This window comes from Elgaria multicarinata, chromosome 2 (assembly GCF_023053635.1).
Source record: "Elgaria multicarinata webbii isolate HBS135686 ecotype San Diego chromosome 2, rElgMul1.1.pri, whole genome shotgun sequence".
In the NCBI taxonomy this organism is placed as follows: domain Eukaryota; kingdom Metazoa; phylum Chordata; class Lepidosauria; order Squamata; family Anguidae; genus Elgaria; species Elgaria multicarinata.
The window spans coordinates 147,033,298-147,059,373 of NC_086172.1; the positions used below are offsets into that span (position 1 = coordinate 147,033,298).

A 26,076-nucleotide genomic window follows, 5' to 3' on the forward strand; every position below is an offset into this window, starting at 1 on the left:
TTCCAATTTCCAAAAAATATTTATTTTTTACAATATTTGAGATTAATACTTTTTAATAAAACCTTGGCAGGTGTGGCCTGGTCCAGGTCCTTGTGCAAGAGATGTGCAGAGTTCCTTATAATACCTCCACCAAAACAGCAAATGCAGACTCCTTTGAAGATTTACTGCCTAAGACTGGGCTGGAGAGGAGGGTGGGGCACAGGAGCAAAGTCCCCCCCTCTGACTCAAACATCATGTAGCAGGTGCTTCACAAGGAGAGAGAAACTGTAGAAGAATTCACCTTTGTGGGAATCACGTCAATAGGTCCTTTTTAGACTGGCCATTCTGAGCAGCTTGGACCACAGACTCCTGCACCCACTGTCTAAAGAATAATTATTTCCATTATAGTCTGATTTCTAAGACAATATTAATTCCTTTATAAGGAAATCTTCACCCTTTTTAGGGAAGGTTGGGCTCCTCGAAAGGTAGCAGTGGGACTAGAAGTCTTCTTTTCTCTGTCCCCTCCATCTGTCCACAGCTCTGCTAACACTTGCCTTTTTTGAGTGAAATTCTCTTCGTTTGGTTGTATTAAATGTCCAGCCGATATGTGTTTCTGTTTCCTCAAGCCTCCCACGTTGCAAAAGTAAATAATCCCAGAGAAAAGGTGACACAGCCAAGAAGGCAGAGCGGTGTTGGTTCATGGATTTTTTAAAAGGTCTTCGAAGTTGGTCATTTGTCCGGGGTTGCAGTGTGAGAAGGCCAGATCACAGCGCCCTCCTCCAAGTTACTTGGGTTTTGGCTCTGGGAGCAGAAGGTGGATCGTTGCAGTTTCTCAGCTGTGGGTGGCCCTGGGTCCCTTTCAGCTACATTTGCAGGATTTCACCACCATATTGGAGAGCTGCTCCACTTTGGGAGTCCTTCCAACATAGTACAGGATGGTGAGAGGCTCCAGATCCTGGGGCACACAACAGGGGGAAGCAGATGCTTCAGGATTCAGCGTATTGTATAGGCCAAGCACCTGGGAAAGCAACCAAGAAATAGGTGAGGACCCTGTTTAGGGCCAATTAGGACTGCCATAGGCAGAAAACATGCTTCTACGTGATCCAACTGTGCAACTCACAACATCCACCCCCACCTCTACCACTGCCCGGGATATTTAACAACTTATTAACAATGTGGTTATTAATTTGGAGCAGCTAATTTGGAGCAGCTGAGCAGCCTGAAAGAGCAAACATTCGTGCAGCATCCAAACCTCAACTGAGCATTGGCATAAGTGGTTCTCTTGTACGTTCTGCTCTTTTTTTAAAAAAAAACAACAACCCTGGGTGTAACCATCCTATGGTGCTGTTTGAGTTTCAAGAAAAACAGCTGAAAAAAATCAACTTGCTTTGGCCAGCATCTCCAGATCATGCTGGATTTAATCCAGTCCCTCTCAAATATCTACATTCTCCTCCCAACTGTTTGAATCCTCTACAATTCCAGTGAGGTCTCTCTCTGCTCCATCGCACATATTGTTACGAGAGAGGGGGGAAATGAGAATGCCAGAGGACAGCCCGGTGGGCCTCTGATGGATTCTTCTGCCATCATCTCCTCTGTGTGGGATCTGAACCACTCTAGGCAATGCCATCTAACTTTAGAGCTCTGTTTTAATCCAGAGATGGCTGCATTTCATGGAAGAGGGTGCTGGTGATTTGGGGTGTGTGGGATTATTAATATTAATATTAATATTTACATTTAGATACCGCTCCATAGCTGAAGCTCTTTGGGCGGTTTACAAAGATTAAAACACTGAACATTGAAACTGATATACAAAATTTAAAACCATATAAAGCATAAAAACAGATTAGATAATATCCATTTAATCTGCTTTCATCTTTCTAAAAAGGCTTTCCTACGTTGGGGAGTAGGCCTTACTGAAAGAGAAGAATAATCCATCAACAACTCTCATGATATTTTTACTTACTATCTATATCTGTCTTATGTCGACAATGAAGGAACATCTATGAACAGACATCTTCTAATCCCCAACTTTTCTGGTTTCCCTATCACTTCAGAAATCTTGCATTTAAGGCTTGAAATAACAAGGGTTATGGAATATACTCAAATGTCTTCTCTGCAATGGTTTACCTAAGAGTTTTGGTGACTCTTCCCTTTTTGAAAGATTGTCCATGCTGCTGACATGCTGCTAGGCTCTACCTGTTAGGCAGCCTTCTCCAATGATGCCCTCCATACATTTTAGACTTCAATACCTATCTACCCCAGCCAACATGGTCAATGACCAGGACTACTGGGGTTGTAGTACAAAATCAGCTGGAGAATGCCAGGTTGGGAAAAGTTGTGTTAAGGGTTTTCTGCTTCCTCCCTCAAGGAGCCAGATCCTTCCTTCAATCATCATTAAATAGATACTCCCCTACCTAGATCTTACTTTACTTATATTTATCTCCTGGGTTCAGGGCAGCTCATGGCACTTTCACTGAAGTCCTATCTACCTATGCCAAATCCTGCTCACAGTCCAAATTAATGAGATTTTATAGAGCTGCTTTGGGGGAAACTCTCAGAATGTCCTCTCTCAATAGTAAGGTCTTGCCTTTTCCACACGTTCTAAGAGATCATTCCCCGTGAGACTATAAGCGGCATCTATCCTGTCCTGCTTTTCTAGCATTTTTTTATTGGTTTGTTTGAGGTTCTGATAGCCATAACATTGCCAGCCTTTTAGTTCTGCTGTCATTGCTGCGGCCAATTAGACTGCAGAAAACCCTTCTACCACTTTCTTCTGCAGTTATCTCTTCTAACCCCTCCTTTTTGGATCATCTCCAACTGCTACACTCAGACCTTCAGCTTAGCGCCATAAACTACTAGGGTTGTGGCTTCTCCTTTAAAGGGATTGTGCCCTGTTCTACAACACAGGGAGTTGTTTTGCTACTCACGTAGATGGTCCATTATTTACAACCAGAGATGGAAAGGAAATGACACTAGTATTTGTCCTTCATTGCTGCGAGAAACACATGCTGTAAGTTCCTTTGCTTTCACAGATGTTAATTTGAGCAGGGGGTTGGACTCAATGGCCTTATAGGCCCCTTCCAACTCTACTATTCTTTGATTTTAATTTCTTGTATCTACAGCATGAATAATACCCTGGTGGAACAGCAGTGATGGTATGCTGGTTATAGTGGTTAGGCAAATGCTTTCTACCGGTGCTATGCAGTTCTCTTCCATCATGCTCCTGTGTCATGGAGCATTTACCGCCGATGTTAATAACTGTTCTGGTGCCGTAAACACTTATGACAGGCATTAACAACCACAATGGTATAGCTGTTGGGTTCTATAACTGCTGCTAAGAGAAAGAGGTCTAAAAGAAAAAAAATCCTCTCCAGCTAACCCTTCACTCTGTATGGGAACCACTGGTAGATTCTCTGTGTACATGCAGAAGGATTTGTCTCATTTTCCTCTAGAATATAACCGGTAGTATAGGCTAGTGATCGGAATAGTCATTCAGAGGATGAAGCTACAACTGATCACTCACTTTCCATTTAAACACAGCAGGAAGAATTTGGAGCAGGTATAGAACAGCTGGTTCAAAAACCCTGTATGAGAAAGGACCTGAAGAAAACTCGAAACACAGAGTTCCTGTTTCATGCCAAAATTGATGGACCCCACAGTAAGGAAAAGAAGGTAGTAATAGCTCCATGATGAACAGTGAAAGCAATGACTAGACTTGGAATGAGGGCCATGGAATCCCCATTGCACTATTTTGGAAGGGTTGGCAAGGAATGATCCTATACAAATGCCAACACAGCTTGCTTGAACAGTTGAGACTAGACCCGCTTACAAAAAACTGCAACCAGGAGATAACTGTAGTACAGGTTTCCTCAACCTGGTGCCCTCCAGAAGTTTTAGACTACAACTCCCAGCATTCCAGACTATTGGCCATGCTGGTTGGGACTCATATGAGTTGAAGTCCAAAACATCTGGAGGGCACCAGGCTGTAGATGTTGCCATATTATAAAAGTACAATGACTGAACAGGCCAACTTTTTAAGTTCAATGGAGCTTTACGCCAAGGAAGCTGGATATAGTGTTTCAGGTGCCTCTGGCTGGCAGGGAGAAAGGGAAAAAGTCAGATTCCTCAAACTCTAGGCTCCCTGCCCTTGGTAATATGAAAAGATTGCTCTACCGTGCTGTGAGTTGTGTCTGCACTGCGGAGGTACGGGCATGGTCCAGAGCAAAAGTTGGCAAAGTACCCCTTCGGCTCATGGACCCATTTCCAGCCTAGGTCTTGTCGGAAGTCAATGTAGAGGCGGCGAACGCAGCAGTTCTCCTCCATGTTCCTATAACAGAAGGGGTTCGGTAAAAAAGAGGAAGAGGAACACTGGGAACAACCGAAAGGCCAAGAAAGGAGCCATCTTCATGATGCAGGACCCACAGAGAAATCTATCCTTGGGCCTGCCTGGCCTGCACCACAGACAGAAGATTAAACCATCTGCTGATCTTAGGTCAGCCGGTCTTCTCTCCAAGGGTCCCAGGAGGAGAGGGCAGGCGACGGGGCCAAGAAGGGGGCTACGACCAGTGTACAAAGTAGTTTTTCAGCTCAACTGACTTCCCCAAGGGACCTTGGACTGCTCCCTCTCCATACTGTGGTCCTACACAGGCATATACATCTACAGAGGCTGCGCGCACAGGGAAATTTGGACAGGAAGAGTTATGCAAGACGTTTCGCTGGGACGGCCGACCCATTTGTCACACCGCAGATGCTTTGTGCACCTCCGCTGGGAACGTGCCCAAGGAAACAACAGGCTGGGCCTGCCCAACTTGTGACCTACCAAACTGAAGGCAGCCAATCAGCCGTGTCTGGCAGCTCACCATATTCCCCCACCCTCAAAATAGCTCAATTCAGAGCCCAATTACAAGGCAAATTGAAACCTGTTTTGCCCCCAATATCACTGGGAGTGCAACAGAGTCCAATCCCTCTCCCACGCCTCTGGTGAGCTTTCCAACTCCTTCCCTCTCCCCACCCGTTCACAAACCTTGCTGCTACTCCAACAGCAAGAGTGCTGGGCATCCCTTTCTCTTCCCTCTGCATCTATCTCCATTCTCCCTCTTGTGCCTGGCATGCTGCTTTAGGTGGAATCAACATACCAGGCGTCAGGGTGGAGAAATATAGTTTTCCCAGCTGCAAAAACTACATTTCCCAGTACTCTTGCTATCTGGCTTCCAGCTGTAGCAGCACATGGGGCACCAGAGAAAAAGAGCTCCCCCAATTCTCCTAACTCTGAGGTCTCCAATGTGATGCCCATGGGCAGTTCGCTTGGTGCCCACCAGGCTCTCTGCCCCTCCTGATTTTTAATTTATTTTATTTCTTAAGTTATGTTAAATTAAAACATTTTTTTACTTGGAGGCTGGCTGCAAAGCGAAGTTCTGGCCTCCAGCACCACATTTGTTTGGGTTCAAAAGAGTGATTTGATGTTTTGGAGCTCAGCCTCCATCTCTGTCTTGTACTTACGTTCTTGGGCAAGTTACTTAACTTTTAGTCTCACCAGTCTGGCTCCTGAGAAATTAGTGTTCTTTGACCAGCCATGTCCAACATGGCAACCATTTTAGAAATGGGCAAGGCAACCCATGGCAGCCATTTTGACACTCTCAAAATTCCAAATGTGCCTACTTACTCTAAAAGGCTGGGGATCCCTGTACCACCGGAGCAGCAAGAAACTAAGTGGGTGGGAGGAACCTGACCTCTTCTCTGACCCAAATTCCAGTCTGAGTTGGAGATATTTTTTTTAGAGCTGCGGTGTTCACCTCATATATTACAAGTTGCCAAGATTTGTATTTCTGAAACAGGAATGATAAAACTCAGTGATATCTCTAGTTGTTAAGCCTCTGGAAGGCTGCAATACACGGCTGATCAGTTGTGTTTAGCTGACGGTTCACAACTTATCCAGAGCCATTCCGTGCAGAGCCATTGTGTAAGGTAAGGGCTTTTACAAAACATTTTTCATTTTCCAATCACAACGCAGAAGAACACACACAGAATTAGGGGAGTGATAGCCCTGTAGCTGCAAAGCACTGGATGGGGAGAGGGATCTCAGCTTACCGAAAGCAATAATTGGTGTCGAGCGCTCGTTTCTTTCTCTGGCTTCTTAGGCTTGGACTCCCAAGCCGATGTGGGGGCAGCATCATCAAGATCAAGTGGGGGTTGTGAAGGTCCTTCTGCTTCTTCAGGCTCCCCAAGTCCCCTCGCCCATGGCTATCTTCACTGTTAATGCCTGAAGAGATGGGGGAAATGACTTTAGAGCTGCAGTATAAAGTGTTGGAATCCATAAAAGATGCAATAGGAGGCCAGCTTGGGAAGACTTCCAGCAGCTTAGCCCCCATGAGAATCCTCTGGAAGGACGGCAGCCTTGCCAGGATAAACTTGGTTGCTCTTAGCCTGAAATGCAGTTTTGTAGATCACTGGTGTTATATTTTGTAAACTGGTGGCGGGACCTTTAATCTGCCCCTTTTGCTTATCGGTTTCAGTCCCAGGACAGGCTGAAAAAGATGAATGGCTTAAAGAAGATGTCAGATTACCAGGACGGTGCAGCGGGAGGAACACCTAAGGTCCACAGCCCGGGGCCAAAAGCCAGGCAGCTGTTAATGCTAAGGCTAGCCAAGCTGTTGGCTGCCTGTGCCACATCAGGCAGGTTGCCCAGCTTCTCTGTGCCCACATCATGCAAACTGGAAACTACAGTAAAATCAAGAATGTACCAGAGCCAAGTCAGACAGAGAGAGAGAGAGAGAGAGAGAGAGAGAGAGAGAGAGAGACTTGACATTTAGAAATTTGCACACGTTCACACACCTCTGCACAATACATATAGGTCATATCTACATTATAAACTTCTAGCAGTCGTTTGTCAATTTAACTGCCATAGCTTCCTCCAGATAATTCTAGGGAATGCAGTTCAGTAAGGATTCTATTAGAGATGTCTGGCCTCCATCAGGGGACCATAGTTACAAGGGTTCCTTGCGGAAAAATGATGACTATGGAACACCAGCCCACATGCAGACACAGATGTGTACTCATGCAGCAGAGTACAACTTGCATGGAAATGATGTTTTAACAATACTCAGTTCTAAGTGGGATAATGATTCATTTCCCCTAGGGACCTATTTTGCTGTTTCCCCCTCCAACTAAAATTATCAAGGGACTGACTGGAGCATCTCTCCTATGAAAGAAGGTTACAATAGCTGGGATTGTTTAGCTTGGAAAAAGGGAGGCTAAGAGGAGACCTGATAGAGGTGTACAAAATTATGCATGGTGTGGAGGATGTGGATAGGGAGACATTTTTCTCCCTCTCCCATAATACTAGAATCCAAGGTCATCCCATGAAGTTGATTGGAGGGAGATTCAGGACAGGTAAAAGGAAGTACTTCTTAACACAGCACATAGTTAAACTATGGGATTCACTACTACAGGTGTGGTAATGGCCACCAATTTGGATGGTTTTAAAAGGCGGTTGGATAAATTCCTGGAGGAGGAGGCCATCAAAGGCTACTAGTCCTGATGGCTATGTGCTACCTCCAGTTTCAGATGCAGTAAACCTGTATACACCAGCTGCTGGGGAACATGGGTGGGAAGGTTTTGTTGCACCATGTCCTGCTTGTGGCTTCCTGGTCAACAGCAGGTTGGCCACTGTGTGAACAGAGTGCTGGACTAAACGGATCCTTGGTCTGATCCAGCAGGGCTCTTCTGATGTTCCTAATTTCTGTCACCTTTGAACTTGATCTCCAGCACCTCATGCAGGTTCTCCAGAATGTCACCATTGGACTGGAAGGTGTTACATGGGCAGTGGATACTGATTTCCAGTCCCAGATTAGATTCTGTTGGGAGAAAAAGAAGCCATGAGAACTAACACACCAAATAATGCCCTTGGTATCCATAGTCTTTCAGCAATTTCCAATTCCTTTGTCCCATCAATGTTGACTTTGTCTGTTTGTAGACCTTGCCACGGAAGTTATTCTACATGTGTAGAAGAGAACTGAAAATGGGGGTGGAACTCCCATGTCCAAAGAATACAGGCCTTCTGCCAAAAACAGCAGCCCTGTGTTGAGTTTCCCCTTCCTACTCCATATTGCCTAACTGAAATCACCTCATGTCCTGACGTCATTAAATTGTGGATGTTCCCGCCTGTGCTCCACATCATTGGTTGCCAGTTCCAGGAATGGGAAAATGTGTAATGACATCAGCAGATGGTGGAGGCTAAGTTGAAGGAGACGTTACAGGGGGGCAGGGGAGAGGAACTGACAAGCCAGCTTTGGCAGCAATCCCATGTTTCTGGTAATGCATAGTTCAGCCTTAAATTTAATGCAGTTCCAGGTTCTACTGAGATTTGTGGTTGATGTGTCTTCTTGATTCTGCACATCCATCCATTTAAGTAAGTTTTTCCTGAGTTCTGAAGATCAAGCGATCAATCACAGAACATACAAATTAGAAGACTCTTTAACACCAGAAGCTTACGGCTCCACCAATTCTATGGTCACTTGTTGGGAGCAATCCCAATGATCCCAGTAGGGCTTGTTTCCAAGTAAATACAAATAGGATTGGGCTGCATGCAACTCTTACACAATATCCTTTATTTATATAATAAAGTCCTTGCCTTTATAGAAATGAATGCGACTAAGTAATTTCCTTGTCAAAATTCTACACCATCAAAGCAGAAATCCTGCAACCGATGCACCTACATGCTGCAACTGAGATTTATGTGGGAAATTATTATCTATCATTTGGACACTGAATTCCCATTGCATTTTCTTGGAATTGGAACATTCTTGGCAGGGTCTTTAAGGAAGTGGGACGCACGAGTGTAAGAATCAAGCCATGTGGCACAAACTGGCACGGAACGGGCCGAGGCTCTTGAGGATCCAGCTAGAAGCAGCCGTGGGACCTCGGCACCTGTCTAGTCTGCCCGGCTGGCTGCAGCTGCTTAATCCCAGCGCTTGGATTCTGTAGCCACGAGGAGCATCCCCTTCTGTTATTCCCCAATGAATGCCAAGCTCAGCAGCAACCGCTGAACCGCACAAGCCATGAGGCTCTGGACAAGGGGCTTGTTGCTTCCGTCTCTAAGCATCCCCACATCACACGCTACGTCTGGCATTTTCTTGAATTGCGTGGGGCTAGTGGCAGTTCAAGCGCTGGATTTGAGCCAATGCCTTAATCTGAGAAAAAGGGATGTACATTCAGCTTCTCCTTCTAGAGAATCTCTCGCCTGCGTTCCAGCTGGCACGATCGATACGACTGTACCTGTGAGGCCACCCAGCTGTGGATCTCAGCAGCTGTGAAACAGCTCCACGTTCCTGACTGAAGCTGCCCTCCCCCTGCCCAGCAGCAGATGTTTTTGCTGCAGGGGAGCAGAAGCGCTTCTCTTGCAAACTGCTCTCCTCAGAACTCCTCTGAGGCAAATGGGACATCTACTCTACACATGTTGCACAACTGCTGTGGGATGGAGCAGGGGAAAAGCACAGGCTGAGACTGGTGATAGATTTGGGCCAATTTGATTACTGATCACTAGTGAATGTGGGGAGGAGAGAACATCAGTTCACAGGGTCATGGCGCGACGGTGACACTTCCTGCCTGAGAAGCTGCCTTAAATTGGCTCTCAGGCTGCTCCTGGCCTTGCAGGACCTCCCAGTCTCACAAGGATGCGTGCAGGCAGTGCTGGTCTATGCACAGCAAATCTGAAATGGGAGAGCAGCAGTAGAGGCAGTCAGATCCAGCAACACCAATAGCATGCTTGGGCAGCTACCAGGGCCCACTGCCGACAGCGAAGCCTGCTGATGCTAGGGTGACCATATGAAAAGGAGGACAGGGCCCCTGTATCTTTAACAGTTGCATTGAAAAGGAAATTTCCTCTTCATCACAGCAGTTAAAGTTGCAGGTGCCCTGCCCTCTTTTAAATTTGATCCCTCTATAATAGCTCCTGCAGCTTTAACTGGTGTAAAGAAGAGGAAATTTCACCAGGTTCTCCATATATACAAATGACACCTGCTGAAATTCCCTTTTCTATGCAACTGTTAAAGATACAGGGGCCTTGTCCTCCTTTTCATATGGTCACCCTAGCTGATGCTTGCCACAGTTTCAGGCCCTTGATGGGCCGTCTTTGTTTTTCTAAAATGGAATAACCTGGAGTTCTGATGTTCTCGGGCATTGTCAGTAGAAAGGGAAATATGGCACCGCCAGAATTATGGAACGTCCAGGGCACTGCATTTTGGGGAAACTAAGATGGCAGCCATCAAATGCCCGTCAGAAAACACCTGCCAAGGGCCCCCTCAACACCGGCTTTGGTGGTGACAGAGAGGAAGGCAGGATACATTCTGGGTTAGCCCTGCCAAAGTGGTGGGCTTGTGGCATAGCAGCAGCCAAGCTGGCTTGCTGACTGCCTCACGGTAGCCACCTTTACCTGCCGTTAGGGTGGCAAGGGCAGCTTCCCATTGCCTGCCTCCTCCAACTGCCACAGGGCTGGCTCAGTTCACTCTGCTTGCAATCGGAGCAGTTCAGCAGCCGTGGCCACTGCCAAGCTCCAGGAACAGAGAGCCAGGACAGCTGCCTCTTGAAGGCCTCTAGGGTGGGAGAGCCCGTGACCTCCCTAGGTAATTGGTTCCATTGTCGTACTGCTCTAACAATCAGGAAGTTTTTCCTGACGTCCAGCCAGAAGTATAGGCCCCCACAACAATGTGTTTGTTTAACCAACTTTGAAAACATGTTTTATCATATGTGTTGCCTCATTGGTATTTTATTATTAATGTTATAGCCCCCTGAATACACATTTTGCATCCTGGGAGTGTGCTTTTTCTCCTCTGTGACCTGCTTTGGATGCTCACCTCCTTCTGTTTAATTCTAACATCCAGCCACAAGCATTGAGTAATCAAGTCATGAGAAATGAGCGACATACCTGACTATGTGAACTTGCCCTGGAGTTACCACCAGATCCAGTAATGGGGAGGTGGGGGGAGTCATTGAACTGCTTCCTGCTCCACCTACCTCTATGCAAAAGCCATTCACGCACAGTTTCTGTGACGTCAAAGGACAACCACTCTGGGGAGCCCCGAGTCATCACGTTCCGGCCACTGAGATAGCGCTGCTTTGCAATGTGCTCATCAGGCTTCAGGATCTGCATCAGGAGGAGATACGCAAGACAGTTCAGTTCAGAAAGGGCAGCAACTGTGTTCTCGCAAGCCTTAGCTAGACCTACCGGTCTAGTGGGACGGAGGGGTGAAGATCTCGCGATATTTTTATCATGAGATCTCCCCCTCTGTTCACATGCAGCGTGCAACAACCTCAGAGGGAGAGGAGTCATGCCTGCCATTTTGTTTGTTTTTCTTAAGGAGTTCTGCGGGTCCCGGCTCCTCACGAGGAACCGGGACAAACCGCAACGCATGTTCGGTGGTCTTGGGCTCAGCCCGAGACCTCAGAAAAAGCGGGCCTAAAGTGTAGGGCGAGATCCTGGGACAAGGGAGGAATTATCCCTCCCTGATCCTGACATCATCCCTCCCTGATCCTAGGATCCCCTGTACATCACGTGGATGCACAGGGATGATCCCGGCGATCGTCGCGGGATTTCACCCTGTCTCGCTAAGGCCTCAGTCTAAAGCCAATCCTTTCTATAAGAGCATTTGAACACTTGCTTGTGTTACCAAATTTCCTGGCTACTAAAGGTGATTGTATGTGAGTACACATGAAAATAATGTGTACAATAAACAGGGGTAATTGTGGAAACTCAGCCCATACTTCCAACAGGGGGGAAACACAGAAGGACTGATCATGCATGAAACAGCCGTGACAAAATGCAACAAGGAATGCAGCTGAGGGCTGATCTGCACAACAGTTGGGCCTGTTATAGCTGGTAGAAAACTGCTTGACAATTTCACACGTGCTAGTTCCTCTGCTTGTGGTCAGTTGGTGTTGTGCCACCGTGTTCAGAATTCAATGTCCAGCGTGCCACCACAAATATTGAAAGGCAAGGCTTGCAAGGGTTCACCCCAGGACAAATCATCTGGCCATGAACAGAAAGCCAGCCCAGGCAAGATTTTCAAGCTGCTGTCACAGCTGTCATGTGATCAAAGTTTGTGTGTGGTGGTCCTGGGTTTCTTCTTCCTTGAAACCATTTCAGAGCCAATGTAGTGTAGTAGTTAAGAGTGTCAGTCTTCTCAACCATTAGGTTAACCAGTCACCAGCATTCAACCTAACCAACCTCACAGGGTTGTTGCGAGTATAAAAAGATGTTTGTTTGTTTTTTATCAACTATGTATGCCAACCTGAGCTCACTGGACAGTGGGTAGTTTTAAAAACATTTTTTTAAACACAACAACCAAGTACCACTTCAGGACAAAGTCACAATTCAATATCAGACCTGATTTAGGGAGGGAGATAATAGTTGCCACCACCCCATTTCAGATCACATTTGATGTTTCCTCAGGACCACCTATATTTCTCACTACAGGCTGCCTCAGCCTTACCCCCTTGCCTGAACTGTGATAAGAGGATTATAATACCAGCCTACTTTACACAAATATTGTAAGGATTTTTGAGACTACATATGTGAAGCACTTTGAATATTCAGTAAAAGTACTAAGCATTATTATTCTCTCTAGAATGGCTATTAAAGGCTCCAGAGCCAACCCTAAAATTAGTCAGAGTAAGGTAGCTTCCTCAGGTAGGAAATATTGGGCTACTCTAAAGAACAACAATAATCCATTGTGATTTTCACTGCCAGGGCACCAATTTAAATTTTATTTTTTTAACCACAGGAGCCAGTATGTCTCGGGGTGCTTCCAGTCAAAAGGCACTGCACAGATATTCCTCCTTAACAGATTTTTGTTTTGTTTTGGTAAGAAAAAAGAAGCAGCAGTGGGGGGGGGGGCCGGAAATGATAGGGTTACCAATTTATTATTTATCGTACAAATGGGAGCCAATGTCATCAGAATCCTTCATAAACTTCCATGAATGAGGCAAGGTGATTTCACAATCAAAGTTTTGCATGGAAGCACCCCTGGACGAGCTCTGAAAGGAACCACACACACAGCATGGCCTTTATTTAAAATGCTGGTGGTAAGTGAGGGCAGCACTTTCCTAATTCTACAGACAACCACCTTCTAGAGAACACCATGTTGCCAAAAGAATGATATTTAAGAATGGATCAAATATGAGGGATGAAAAGTTGGCAGTTATGTTGCAGAGCGGACAATGGAGGAGGCAGGAACTGCCACTGCAAATGGCACGGGGAAATTTGGGGTCAGCATCAATGGCCTCGTTCAGATAACATGCTAAACCATGCGTACTTTCCGTTAACCATTTTATGGTTAAGCAGCATGGTTTAACGTGTTATCTGAACAGGGCCAATGTGTCCTAGAGCCCCCTTTCTGCCCTGTCTGGAAGGTCTGCTCACCTGGAAGAGTTCAATACGTTGCTCAGTGCGTTTGGAACTGGGGTTTGGCACTCGCAGAACCCGAAACTCGGCCCGGAAGAGGTTGGTGCTGTTCTTCTCCGCTGAAGACACGTTGAACCGGAACATGTTGGAAGTTACGCCTTTGGGGCAGAAAGTCAGTTCATCTAAGAGGAAAGGAAGAAACCAGAATATGTATGTAAACTTCGAGGCGACAGGGAGGAGATTCCACAAATCATATTCCAGCACTTGCTGAGGGCATTACTAATATACTAGGCAGAAGAATCAAGACAGAACCAAAATGTGTCTAAATTCTAAGGTTTTGCAGGAAACATTCCCTACTTCTTCTAATACTGCTGTGGCAAGCCATGGTTGCCACGCTTGTCCCAAGAAATACAACTGCTTCATCCAATGATTTAGTTAAACCCTCCCCCCCCCCCCCCGCTCAAAAAAACCCCACATTCATACTCTTTCACCAAACTAAGATGTCACAATAAAACATATCATTATATTCATGACTAGTCCTTGCCAGGCAGTTAAAGGTGTGGATAATCCCTATGTCAAATGGCAGAATCACTTGGCTGCAAACTGCAACAGTGATGGAGATATAATGCATCATGTATGTATGTATGTATGTATTATTGCATTTATATTCCACCTTTTTTCCTCTTAAGGAACCCAAGGCAGCGTACATAATCCTCCTGCTCTCCATTTTATACTCACAACAACAACCCGGTGAGGTAGGCTGGGCTGAGAGTCTGTGACTGGCCGAAAGTCACCCAGTGGGTTTCCATGGCTGAGTGGGGACTAGAACCCAGATCTTCCGGCTTCCAGTCCAACACTTTAGCCACTACACCACACTGGCTTATGAGAATCATTCCCTCTGATAGCAAACTTGGGTGGTTGAAGGCCTATGAAAGCCACCCCAAAATAAATCAGAGGTAAGTGCTTTTCCTTGCTTAGCACTGAAAAAAGCTCTCTTTCACAGCGCTTAGCAGGGGAAATCCACTTATATCTGATCAGAGCTAAGAGATTTCTTCCACAGGGCAGAGGGGGATGGAGCTGGGGGGAAGCTGCTGAGTGATTCAGTCCTCCTTCCTTCTAACCCTTGTTTCTGCACTTTGTCCTGCTTACTTCTGAGTAGACATGATTATCATGGTTACTCTGAGCTGGACATGCAGAGGGCTTAGTATTTGCACTGTTATTTGAAAATGCCGATAACAGGGCCGGTGCTACCATAGAGGCCACTCAGGCAGCCGCCTAGAGCGCCAAGCTAAGAGGGGTGCCGGGCACAGCGCAGCACTCACGCGTGTTGACTGTGAGCCGGCCCGGCCCGAGGATCCAGCTGGGCCTGGGCCGGCGAGATGGCGCCCCGTGCCCACCCAGCTGAAGCAAAGCCAGGGACGCTGGGGTGGGGGTGGGGCGGCTCCACGTTTGGACTTCCGGAATGCACCCGGAAGAGAGAGAGAGAGAGAGAGAGAGAGAGAGAGAGAATGTATGGGTGAATGGGGTGCATGGGGTCTTTGAGTCAATGCATGTGTTCATGCATGTGTTTGTTTGGAGTCAGTGATGCTGGGTGTTCGTGTGAGTTAGGGGGGATGATTTGGAGGTGATATAATGCATTAAATAATGCATTTTAGACCGATAGACGTTCCTTTCCAATTTGTTTGCTATCATTCGCATAACATATTTCTTGCACTTTAAAATAAATTTAGCAGTTTCAAGTTTTGTGCTTCTTATTTTTTCCAGAAAACATATGTTCTTAAAAATCAAAGTTGGCATTTTTGGGGTGGGGTGGGGTGGGGTGAAAGTAGCTCACTTTGCCTAGGGCGCAAAATAGTCTGGCCCCGGCCCCGGCTGATAAATGATTCTTTCCTGTTTACTTCTGAGTAGACATACTTCCTACTAGAAATTGGTAACAATGGAAAGGGAGGGGATTTTTCAGCTCCACCCACTTTTATTATTTATTTATACCTTTCTAAACTGTTCCTTTCTAAACTACCTTTCTAAACTGTTCCACATCTAAGACAGATTCTGGAGCAGTGAACATAAGGACAAAACATTAAAAGATACAGATTAAAACACCATATTGAAATTGTTATTTTTATAGAAAGTAAGTACCAATAAAATACCAATAAAAACCGTGACTGGTCAATTAAAGGGCTGTTTTCAGGAGGTGCTGGAAGGAACGCAGTGTTGGTACCTGCCTGATCTCCAAGCGCAGGGAGTTACAAGGAAAAGGGGCCACCACACTGAAGGCTCTTCTCAAGGTAGACTCCAGTTGGGCGATAGGTCCTTGTGGAACCACCAGGAGTACTTTTGCATGTTGTCATGCCAATTTTTGCCTTTGGCTCCACCCACCATGGGAATGCAGCCTTCAAGAGCTTCTCCCAAATGGAATTTGGCCTTTGAGCCAAAAAAAAAAAAAAAAAAAAAGATTCCCCACACCTGCTATGCCCATTTATGTGGAAACAAGTCCCACCAAACTCAGCAGGACTTACTTCTGAATAGACATGCATAGAATTGCAGTCAGTTGCCTTTTTAAATCACATTTGGCACAAGAAAGATCAAGCTAACGTATCTTTCTAAGCTGCAAACAGGGAGGGGAACTTATGCAGAAAGTTTGTTTGTTATAGCTACATAATTGCCATGTGATTGCATGTTTCTGCAGTAAACACAGTCCTCATGAAAGGGAGATGCACATCTCTGGAGACACACACTTGGACCAATGATTATCTACAACGCTGCTGGCATACTTTCACTGCTTATTTCACACTTGAAATGTTTACAGCAGCAAACACTGTTGTAAAACTAGTACAGCCACAACAAACATGATGACAGCAGAAGGTGTATGGTGGCCAGATGCAAAAGATGACGCTGCTCCTGCATCTTTGTCATTGTTTATTTATTATTATTATATTAATAATTTATTTCTAAACTGCTCAATTGCAAGAATTTCGAGCCACAAACACAATATAAACCCTTTACATACAACATTTAAGAACCAAACAGCTAAAAAAACACACCACCCAGTTACAGTAAGATACTGGATAGTTGGGTAGAAGAGGGAATTTAAGCAGGTATTGCATCTGGCCACCCTAATACAGCATGAAATATCCCCAAGAGAAGAATGTGGTTATAGCTTCTACTGAGTTGTTCTTCCGGTAGGCTGATTAACCATCTTAGTGCCATAGAGCATTGAGCAAACAACTCTGATGTCTTCATACCCACCATTAAAAATGAATTGCATTTTAAATTTCCTATGATTTACAGATTGATTCATTCAGATTTTTAGCCCATTGCATCCCAAATATGAGCCAACAGTGCGATATGGCTGCAAGAAAGGCAAATGCTATTTTGGGCTGCATTAATAGAAGTATAGCTTCCAAATCACGTGAGGTACTGGTTCCTCTCTATTCGGCCCTGGTTAGGCCTCATCTAGAGTATTGCGTCCAGTTCTGGGCTCCACAATTCGAGAAGGACGCAGACAAGCTGGAGCGTGTTCAGAGGAGGGCAACCAGGATGATCAGGGGTCTGGAAACAAAGCCCTATGAAGAGAGACTGAAAGAACTGGGCATGTTTACCCTGGAGAAGAGAAGATTGAGGGGAGACATGATAGCACTCTTCAAATACTTAAAAGGTTGTCACACAGAGGGCCAGGATCTCTTCTCGATCCTCCCAGAGTGCAGGACACGGAAGAACGGGCTCAAGTTAAAGGAAGCCAGATTCCAGCTGGACATCAGGAAAAACTTCCTGACTGTTAGAGCAGTGCGACAATGGAATCAGTTAACTAGGGAGGTTGTGGGCTCTCCCACACTAGAGGCCTTCAAGAGGCAGCTGGACAAGCATCTGTCGGGGATGCTTTAGGGTGGATTCCTGCATTGAGCAGGGGGTTGGACTCGATGGCCTTGTAGGCCCCTTCCAACTCTGCTATTCTATGATTCTATGAAATGCTCGGGACAAGTCACAATCATTTCAAACTTGTAACAGACATATTTTTAGAAACACAGCAATTGATGGCCAGCTGATCCTTGGCTATCAAAAGTCAGAAGAATACTTTTTAAAGGAAAAACTGCCCAAACATTCCAAAACAGGATCAAATCTGAGCTTACTTGAGGCTCCCAAGTAACAAAACTTCTCAACTGGGGTGGGGTGGGGTGAGTCCCCAAGAATGCTTATCTCTGGGCCTTTGCTTTTTAAACATGACACCCAGAAAGAACTGTAAAGATAATGCTTGATATGATGGGACCCATAAGAATATAAGAAGAGCCATGCTGGATCAGACCAGGGGTCCATCTGGGGGCTGATCTACACCAAGCAGGATATAACACTTTTAAAACAGTATGAAAAATCTATATGTAATGTGTCCTGGGGCCGATCTACACCAAGCAGGATATAACACTTTAAAAATGGTATGAAAATGGTATTTGTAATGTGTCCTGGGCCCGAACAGTTGTCATAACCATTATAAACCATTAAGCAGTAGTGTAGATCCTGCCTAGGACAGCACTCTGTTTACACAGTGGCCAACCAGCTGTTGACCAGGGCCCCACAAGCAGGACATGGTGCAACAGCAGCCTCCCACCCATGTTCCCCAGTAACCCAGTAAGCAATGCTGACTTTGGGCTATCTATCTATCTTAGGGTGACCATATGAAAAGGAGGACATTCAGGTGGAGAGAATGCTATTTGGAACAAGAAGGTAGTGTGAAGGGTTAACCCACTTCCAGTGCTGAATTGGGGCACAGGAGACTAGCAGTTGCATTTAGCTTTTTAAAAAATCACCGGGGATCCAGTCACAGATCTTCCATCATATCTAGTATGGCCATTAGAGACCTTTCAAATCTATAAACCAGGGATAGGCAACTTCAATTTGGGCCTACAACTCCCATGATCCCAAACCAACATAGCCAATGGTGAATGGTCATGAACATTTTATGCCAAAGCATCTGGAGGGTCACAAGTTGCTCTAAATGGTCTGGGGCCAAGACCTCTTATTTACTCCTAAAAATTTCTTTACTGCTCTTCTTAAAAATAGCATGGTGCTTTACAAAATTAAGACCCACCCACCTCCAACAAAATAATACAATATAAAACAAAATCCCAAAATGAATACCCCATCAAATTACAGAACGATAACAGCAGTATTAAAAAGCAGCAAAATAACATAAGGCAAGGTGATTGCAGAAATTAGAATCTGGGCAGGGCCACATTAGAATACCTGAAACGCTGGAGACATGGGGATAGGGTAGGTTGGAGAAACTTAAGAGTAGTTTCCTGTCATATGACTCTGCCCAAGTTTTGGGAGCAACATCAGAAGCCCTGCTCTCCCTTTCCATCACAATTAGTTTTTTGTAGATGTTTGGTGGATGGGCATGAGAAGCAGGGTCTTTTCTGTTGTAGCACCTCCTAGAGGGAATCCACATGGCTTTCCCATTGTTTGCTTTTCATAGGGCAGTGAAGACTTAAGTATTTCAACAGTCATGTTGCTGCTGAACTAAAAATGTTATGGTTCTATTTTTATGTGCCTGTTTTAACCTGACATTTTACACTCCTGAGATATTATTTGTAAGCTGCATTAAAGACCACTGACAGAAAAGCAGGATACAAATCTTCCTAACACAACTAATAAGTACTCATATTTCCCAATTCCCTGTGCCCGCTATTCATACCTGCAGCAGTGTCCCTGTATTACTTCTTTTCTCCTCTCAAAGTAGAATCAGAAATGTCTTACTTTTTCAGGAATCCTAGCTGGAGTGGGCTCCAAACTTTAAGCACACAAAAAGGCCACCAGGTCATATGAATCTGCTGAACCTTTGGGAGCAACATAGGAAGGGCTGGGCGGGTCTCTGCTTCCATGAATTCATCCCTCTCCCACCCACACACCCCAGAGACACAAAAATGTGGCGCTCTCTGCTGCTTTTGACAAGAGTGCTTGGTCCTCTAGGAAGCCTGACACTTCGAGGCGTAACATGGATAGCAGCCATCCGTTCTTTTTGCATGCACTACTGCCCTAGGAATGAAACGTTGGGGGAGGCAAGGTGTATGCGTGAGGCAGAGAAGACGTCCTCTCCTATAATCATTCGGAATAAGGATGTGGGGCTGCTCCTGAAATATCAGGTCTGCATTTGTACATCACAGCTAAGCTCTCCTCCTGCTGCTATCTCATTTCCTCTGCTGGACCGAAGTCCTGGAACAAGACACATACTCTGAGCTATCTGGTGGATGGTTTGGATCCAGGACCGTTTCCTGTGTGTGTAGTTCAGATTTGTCTGTATCAGCCTTGAAACCTCAATGGAATAAGGCTCTCCTCGCTTCCTCGAAGGGCGGGTGGGAGAGACTGGTTTTGGCTCTACATTCGTTCTGAATCACCACCTGGCAGAGGGACAAAGCCATGGGAAAGTTGAACATCAGCCACTTTTGAAGACATGGGACCAAATCCATCACTCGGCGAGTGGAAGAAACATCACGGAACTCTGCAAGGCAGGCCCCATCGTGGCCTCATTTCAATGGCATCTCCTGGGGTGCAAATAATTTGGTCCCTGGAGGCCAGTTGAAATGACACCTTTGCCCGTAAGAGTCCATGGCTCAATTGTTACCTCTAGCCTAAAGCCATTCTGACAGATACCCTCAGCTCTCTACCTGGCAGCACTATGATCACCCCAAGAGTCTCTTCTGCAGGCCCTCCCACCTTAGCCTTGGCCTGTGGCTTCTGGCTACTTTTGAGCACACTGCTGTTGCAGTTCGAAGAAGCTCACATTTCCCCAGTTCTCTTTGCCTGGCTTTAACTAAGGGTCTCCACTGTGGGAGCAAAACTTCAGTAAGTACAGCTGTCTGGAAGCCTGCGGCCCATGGCTTCCTTCCACACACCTCTTAGAGGGTATACGAAGGAGCTGACAACCTCACCTCTGTTTGCTTAGGCCCTTTGTGGTGATTTCTGGTTTGAATCTTTTAATAACTTCCCTGTTTATTTAAAGTGGCTCTAACTTTAACCAGCAGCCTCTTGGGGCAAGGGTGTGGTCTTTGTACATAAATGTTAAATCGTTATTAATGGTTATTGCCATCCCTTCCCTTCCTGTCTCTTCAGAGCAGTTCTTCTGGCATTTCTTTCTAACAACACTTTATGGGGTGATTTGGTCAAAAGACCAAAATATGGAGCCACTCACTTCTACAAATAAATGTTGTTGCATTGACATCTCATTTATTTATTTATTTATTTATTTCATTTCTATACCGCCCAATAGCCAGAGTTCTCGTTGTCTTATTTCAGCATGGTACCTAGCAAGTTCAAGGCATATGTAGTTTTCCCAGTCATGATATCTGAATATTGGTGGAAACATAATGTTTGAATACATTATATCCATGAATTGTTTCCCTACCAGCTTGTGTAGAGCACTGGTTTATTTATTTACTTTATATCCCGCCTTTTTTCCTCCAAGGAACCCAAGGCGGCGTACATAATCCTCCTCTTCATGTTATCCTCACAACAACAACCCTGTGAAGTAGCCTGGGCTGAGAGTCTGTGACTGGCCCAAAGTCACCCAATGGGTTTCCATGGCCGAGTAGGGACTAGAACCTGGATCTACCGACTCCCAGTCCAACACCTTAGCCACTACACCACACTGGTTCATTAATATGTAGGTGGGAAGAGAAAGCATAAGAGATTCTATAACATAGAAGCATATGTGCCATACACTAGATGACATTTCAAGCAGCTGTCTCTAAGTTCCATTCATTTCATGCAATAAGACCCACATCCTACATCAGTATTTGCACAATAGGTGCTGCTTGGACTGCTCCACCATTCCTGGCCAATCACACACATTGTTTACACAAGGGTCATTCACAGAACTGATCCTGAAAATGTGCAAATGGGTCCCGTGCTCAGGATAGCACCTAGAAGAGGCAGCACCTATTGTGAAAACACTGATGTAGGCTGTGGGATTTGGGGAGGGCAGGACCTTCTGAAATTTCCTGAATAGTTAGACGCAAAGTTACCAGATAGATAGATTGCTAGCTGATTGCTCTTAATTGTTAGCTCTTCCTCTGGTCTTCTGAATGAAGTAGTGGGGCAAACCTTCCCCCCACTCTGCCAGGCTAAGATGTTGCAATTAAGTGTGTATGAACACAACAGAAGTAGGTTTTGAAAGAGACAGTAGTGTTTTGGGTTGTTGGTTTTTGAAGGAAACCATGAGACAGTGAGTTGAGTTTGGAGCTCTGTTAATCTGGGGAAGCATTTTGGGGGTGTTGGCTGCCTCTCTCTGGAGATCTGATGTGGGCCATTGGAATTTCTTCTAGGAGTGTTTCAGCCAGCCTCCCACAACCTGATGCCCTCCAGATGTGTTGCATTGCAAATCCCATCATTCCTAGGCAGGGAATGGCTTGGAATTATGACAGTTGCAGTCCAACACATCTAGAACAGCTAAGAATGATGGGCATTGAAGTCCAACACATCCAGAGGGCAGCAACTTGGGGAAGGCCATCTTTGGCTGTGCACCTCCACATATGGTCAACCTGTATATTTGTAAAGAAACTCACATATCACAAAATGCCAACAAGCCACCAGAGATCTCCATCCAAAGGAAACCAAACCCAAGTAAGTGATGTACCTCTGAAACTTCTCATCACTTGGGGAAGCATGGAAAGCATAAACATAAATGTGACAACCTACAGTCACTGCAGCACCTTGCTAGTGCCCTGTTTCGCAATATCACCAGCGCAGAGAAAAGCGGGCACCTAATGACATTACTCCACATCTGCATGGGCTCAGGCATTTGTTGTCAGCCTCTGTGGCTCCGCATTTCCACCCCTCAGAGTGAGGAGACACAGATGTAGACCATCTGCTCAGCATCTGTCTCTTCGGTTCTTTTAACCTTCAGCACCTTCCTTTCCTTTTATCTGCAGCAGAGAAGCTTTCCTATTGTGGCTGCTTTCCGTTCACTGACGGTTCACTCGGCATCATGAAGATGCTACTTGCCAGTTCAGCTCTTCTGCCTCTTCCTCCTCCACCTCCCTGTTTGCTGTCTGCTGCTTTTCTGTGCCTCTCCCTAAGTTCCTCTGAGACCCCCCTCCACAAAATAATTGGGGGGGGGGGAAGGGGACACATGGTTACCTCTTGAAAAAGAAAACATGTAGGTGGTTTTTCATGTGGAAAGGCATTTGTGCAAAGTGGCATCTTCACAGGGCTTGGAAAAGTCAACCATGCTAATTCATCTCCCCACTACCCCCAACACACACACACACACACACTTTGTCAGGGCAAGGATTGTGCTGGTACGATCAAGATCACCCAAGCTGTGTGGGGAGCCACTTCATGCAAAGGGTTTCTTGCTTGCAAAGGCATCGGAATCTTTTGTTTTCGAAGCACAACTGAGCTGCAGAGCTGTTGTGTGAGTCAAGTCATTCAACCATAGTGGTGTGGTGGCGACAGAAGGATCTGTGTGTAGAATCTGTCAAGGGCTCAAGTGGCTGCATGAGTGTTTTGCCATGTGCCTGGCTTACAAGTCAACCAGCCATAAGCCGCTCAACTCCAAACCTGCTGCTGAAAGTGGGTTGAATGGTTGTGTTTTTGACTGATGATGTCTATCTGTCATCCCATGACCGTTTCACCACAGGCCAAACATAAACCAAATTCACAAACCTCACCAAGCTGTCTGTGTCTGTGTGCGTGTGCGTGTGTATTCCATGAGGGAGAAGTTTTGCCCAGTGTCTGTGGTGACTACTACTCACGTATGGAACATTTTAATATATCTGCTCAGCCCTTCAAATATAATTTTGGCATCTGTGCCTCAAAACGCATTTCTCTCCTAATCCTGAAGTACATCTCCCCACCACCACCACCACCACCACCACCACCCACACATCTCTCTCTCTCTCTCTCTCTCTCTCTCTCTCTCTCTCTCTCTGTTTCTCTCTTCCCCCTTCCCTCCTCCTTTAGGTTTCTAAACCCTGGCTTGGTTTTCTGTTCATTGGATGGATTCTGGCCTGATGTTATTCCAAGACACTGAAAGCTGGCCCAGCCCTTTGCCAACCCTCCAGCTCCTCCACCTGCGGGGAGGGGGATGCTCTGCCTCGCTTTCATAACTCACAGTTTCACGCAAGTCCACCTCCTGACAGCCTGAGCCTAATGTGTGCTTACACAGTCGTAAGCCCCATTTCATTCGACATGACTTACTTCTGAGCAAGTCAGCACAGGATTGCAGCCCAAATGGTTTGGGCTCCTGCCTTTGAGCTCCTCATCACAGCCCCAGCTCTCCACACGCATCACCAACACCCTGAAAGATGCTCCCGCCATCCACTCCTGTGGCTGCTTTCTCCACCCCTCCCTCAGCTTGGCCACATCCTTCTTCCCACCCCCACACGGTTCTGCTGTAATTCAAGAGTCCATGAGGACACCTAATGGCAGCAGAGGGAAACATGGCTATTGCCAGAATCTCACAACCCCCCACCCCCACCCCCAGATGATTGGAAAACCTGTCCGTGCACTCCCGGCATGAGCCAAGATTCCAGGCCTAGCACGGAAATGTGTTTACTGCGGGACCAAATCACGGATACATACTGAACAAATCGGTGTACAAAGATCACACAGCCCACAACTAAATCTGCCAGATCCACACATGAGTTAAATACGTCTGCCATGGAGCCGCTGCATAGGCAATCAGAGGCATTTCATTCTCTCACTCGGATGCTTTTTCCACGACCGGGACATACAAGCATACATCCCTGATTTTGTGGCTGTTTGGGAACTGTAGGTGCATCCAACATATTCACGCATACGTGTGCACATGTGCAAGCTTTTGCAAAGACAGACTGTGCATCTAATGCTATCTTGGCCAGATAGGCAATGTGCACACCAGCCCATGCATAAGAATGCCACCTACACAAACACAATTGCTTTTGAATGTACTCACAACGCATGCACACACATGCACTGCGGTCAGTGTTGCAATGGTGGGATAGGGTTCTAGATCCCAAAGAAAAGTGACTTCTGTTGCTGAGGCACGTCCCACCTGATTCGGGGAGACCTGGCAGAGAAATTCTGTCTGTCTCTCTGCAAGCTGGATTCGCCAGGCAGAGAGAACCAGCATAGTTTACGGAATGAAGTGTTGGGTCTGGAAACCCGGCTTCAAATCTCAATTTATCCAGGGACTCGCTGGGTAACCCTCCTGCCCTGCCTCAGTTTGCCCACCTGTGAAGTAGAAATAAGAGCGAACTAACCTAGATGTTACCTGTCACCCAGTCCCTCCCTCCCTTTGCGCCGTTAGCGCGTGGAAGCCTCTCTTTCCCCTCCACCCTCCTAAAATGTGTTGGCAGCCTTCGCCCTGGAGGGCTGATCTGCTTTTGAGGGGGCGGCGAACCTCGAGGCTCAGCCGCCCCCTCCCACCCTGCCAGTGGCGCTTCCGGTGCATAGAAAGGGGGGGACTTACTGTGCTCCGGGAACCCCTGGATCATGTCAAATTTGTGGATCTCCTTGGCGTAATACTCGTACTCGGTGTGGTCCTGGGAGCAGCTCTCCTCCTTCTCGTCCTCCTTCTCCTCCAGGAGCTCCCGGGTGCTGTTATACAGAGCCAGGATCTGGTAGGGCACGTGGCTCGGCCCCGCAGTCTCCGGGGGGCTGGTGAGGCGCAACTTGCTCAGGATCTGGCCCCGGATCGCCTCCACCCTCTTCTTCTTGATGTGCTCCAGGTCCAGTGTCGTGCAGGAGGAGAGCGACAGGCTGACGGTGGCCAAGCTCAGGAGCGAGAGGAGCAGCAGAGCCCTGTGCAAGTGCATCTTCAGGCGCGGGGAGGGGAGGGGCGGGGGCGAGGAGGAGGCGGGACACCCCCGGGAGAGAAGCGCGCACGCCGAAGGGCGACGAGGCGGATCCTGCGGCAGGCTGGCGCTCGGCGAGCGGGGGCATGAAGGGACGCCCGGGGCCCGCGCTCGAGAACTTCTAGGACGACGCGGCTCCCGAGGAGGCGGAGCGACGCCTCGGCCCACCGGGGTCCCTCTCCATGGGTCCGCAGGAGCCCGCGCGGGGCCAAGCCAGCCACGCCGAGAGCTCCGGGCCGCGAACCTGCCGACCTGAGCGGCCTCGCCCGGGCTCTCCCCGATCTACGCTGCCCAAGCCAGGCGCCCTGCAAGAGGCTCAGCCCGGAGCGCACGTGTCAGGCGGGCCCGGGAGCGCACTTGCGGTGGCCGGCGCGCCCCATTCATGCCTCCCTCTCGGGTGCCATCCTCTCGGGAGCCGAGCCGAGGCGGACGCGCCTCGCCTTCATTGGCTGGGGCCGGGGATCGAGCGCCACCCCGGCAGCCGGACGGACCGAGGCTCCTGGCGCTGGCTGGTTGCTGCCGCCGCCGCCGCCGCCGCCGCCGCCAGCAAGCCGCCTGCGCGCTTTCGGGGCTCCCTCCTTTTCTTCCGTCGTCCTGTCGCAGATCCAGGTGCGAGGCGGCTCTGTTCTCCCACTTAGCGCTCGCCACCACCCTCCCCACGGCCCCCGATCTCGCCTGGGATCGCCGCCGCCACCGCCACACTCTGTTTCTCTCCCCCCTCGGCGCGGTCTCACAACACACACTGCCTCTCTCTACTCCTCGCTTGAAATTTTATACCTCCCTCCCATGACGTCTCTGGGACCGGGACGGGCAAAGGGGGAGCGAATGAGGGATCGCTCTAAGCCCAACCTTCGCAGTCCAGCACAATGTTAATGT

The 26,076-nt window shown here is 47.2% G+C and overlaps 1 protein-coding gene across 1 annotated transcript; it reads right to left on the bottom strand.

Annotated features, from left to right (window-relative positions):
• On the bottom strand, positions 1-25,289 carry TGFB3 (transforming growth factor beta 3). Its single transcript, XM_063117891.1, has 7 exons — positions 24,816-25,289; positions 13,394-13,557; positions 10,990-11,119; positions 7,725-7,832; positions 6,067-6,238; positions 4,153-4,306; positions 1-997 (listed from the first exon to the last, which is right to left on the bottom strand). The coding sequence occupies exons 1-7, from the start codon at positions 25,159-25,161 to the stop codon at positions 839-841; spliced, it is 1,233 nt and encodes a 410-aa protein (XP_062973961.1). The 5' UTR covers positions 25,162-25,289; the 3' UTR covers positions 1-838.
• Between the last annotated feature and the right edge of the window lie 787 nt (positions 25,290-26,076).

Coding starts and splice junctions, on each gene's coding strand:
- TGFB3 (XM_063117891.1), bottom strand. CDS start 25,161: ATGCACTTGCACAGGGCTCTGCTGCTCCTCTCGCTCCTGAGCTTGGCC. Junction 13,558..24,815: donor CCAGGGGTTCCCGGAGCACA/GTAAGTCCCCCC, acceptor CTTTCCTCTTAG/ATGAACTGACTTTCTGCCCC. Junction 6,239..7,724: donor GCTGGAGATCAAGTTCAAAG/GTGACAGAAATT, acceptor CCATCTCTTCAG/GCATTAACAGTGAAGATAGC.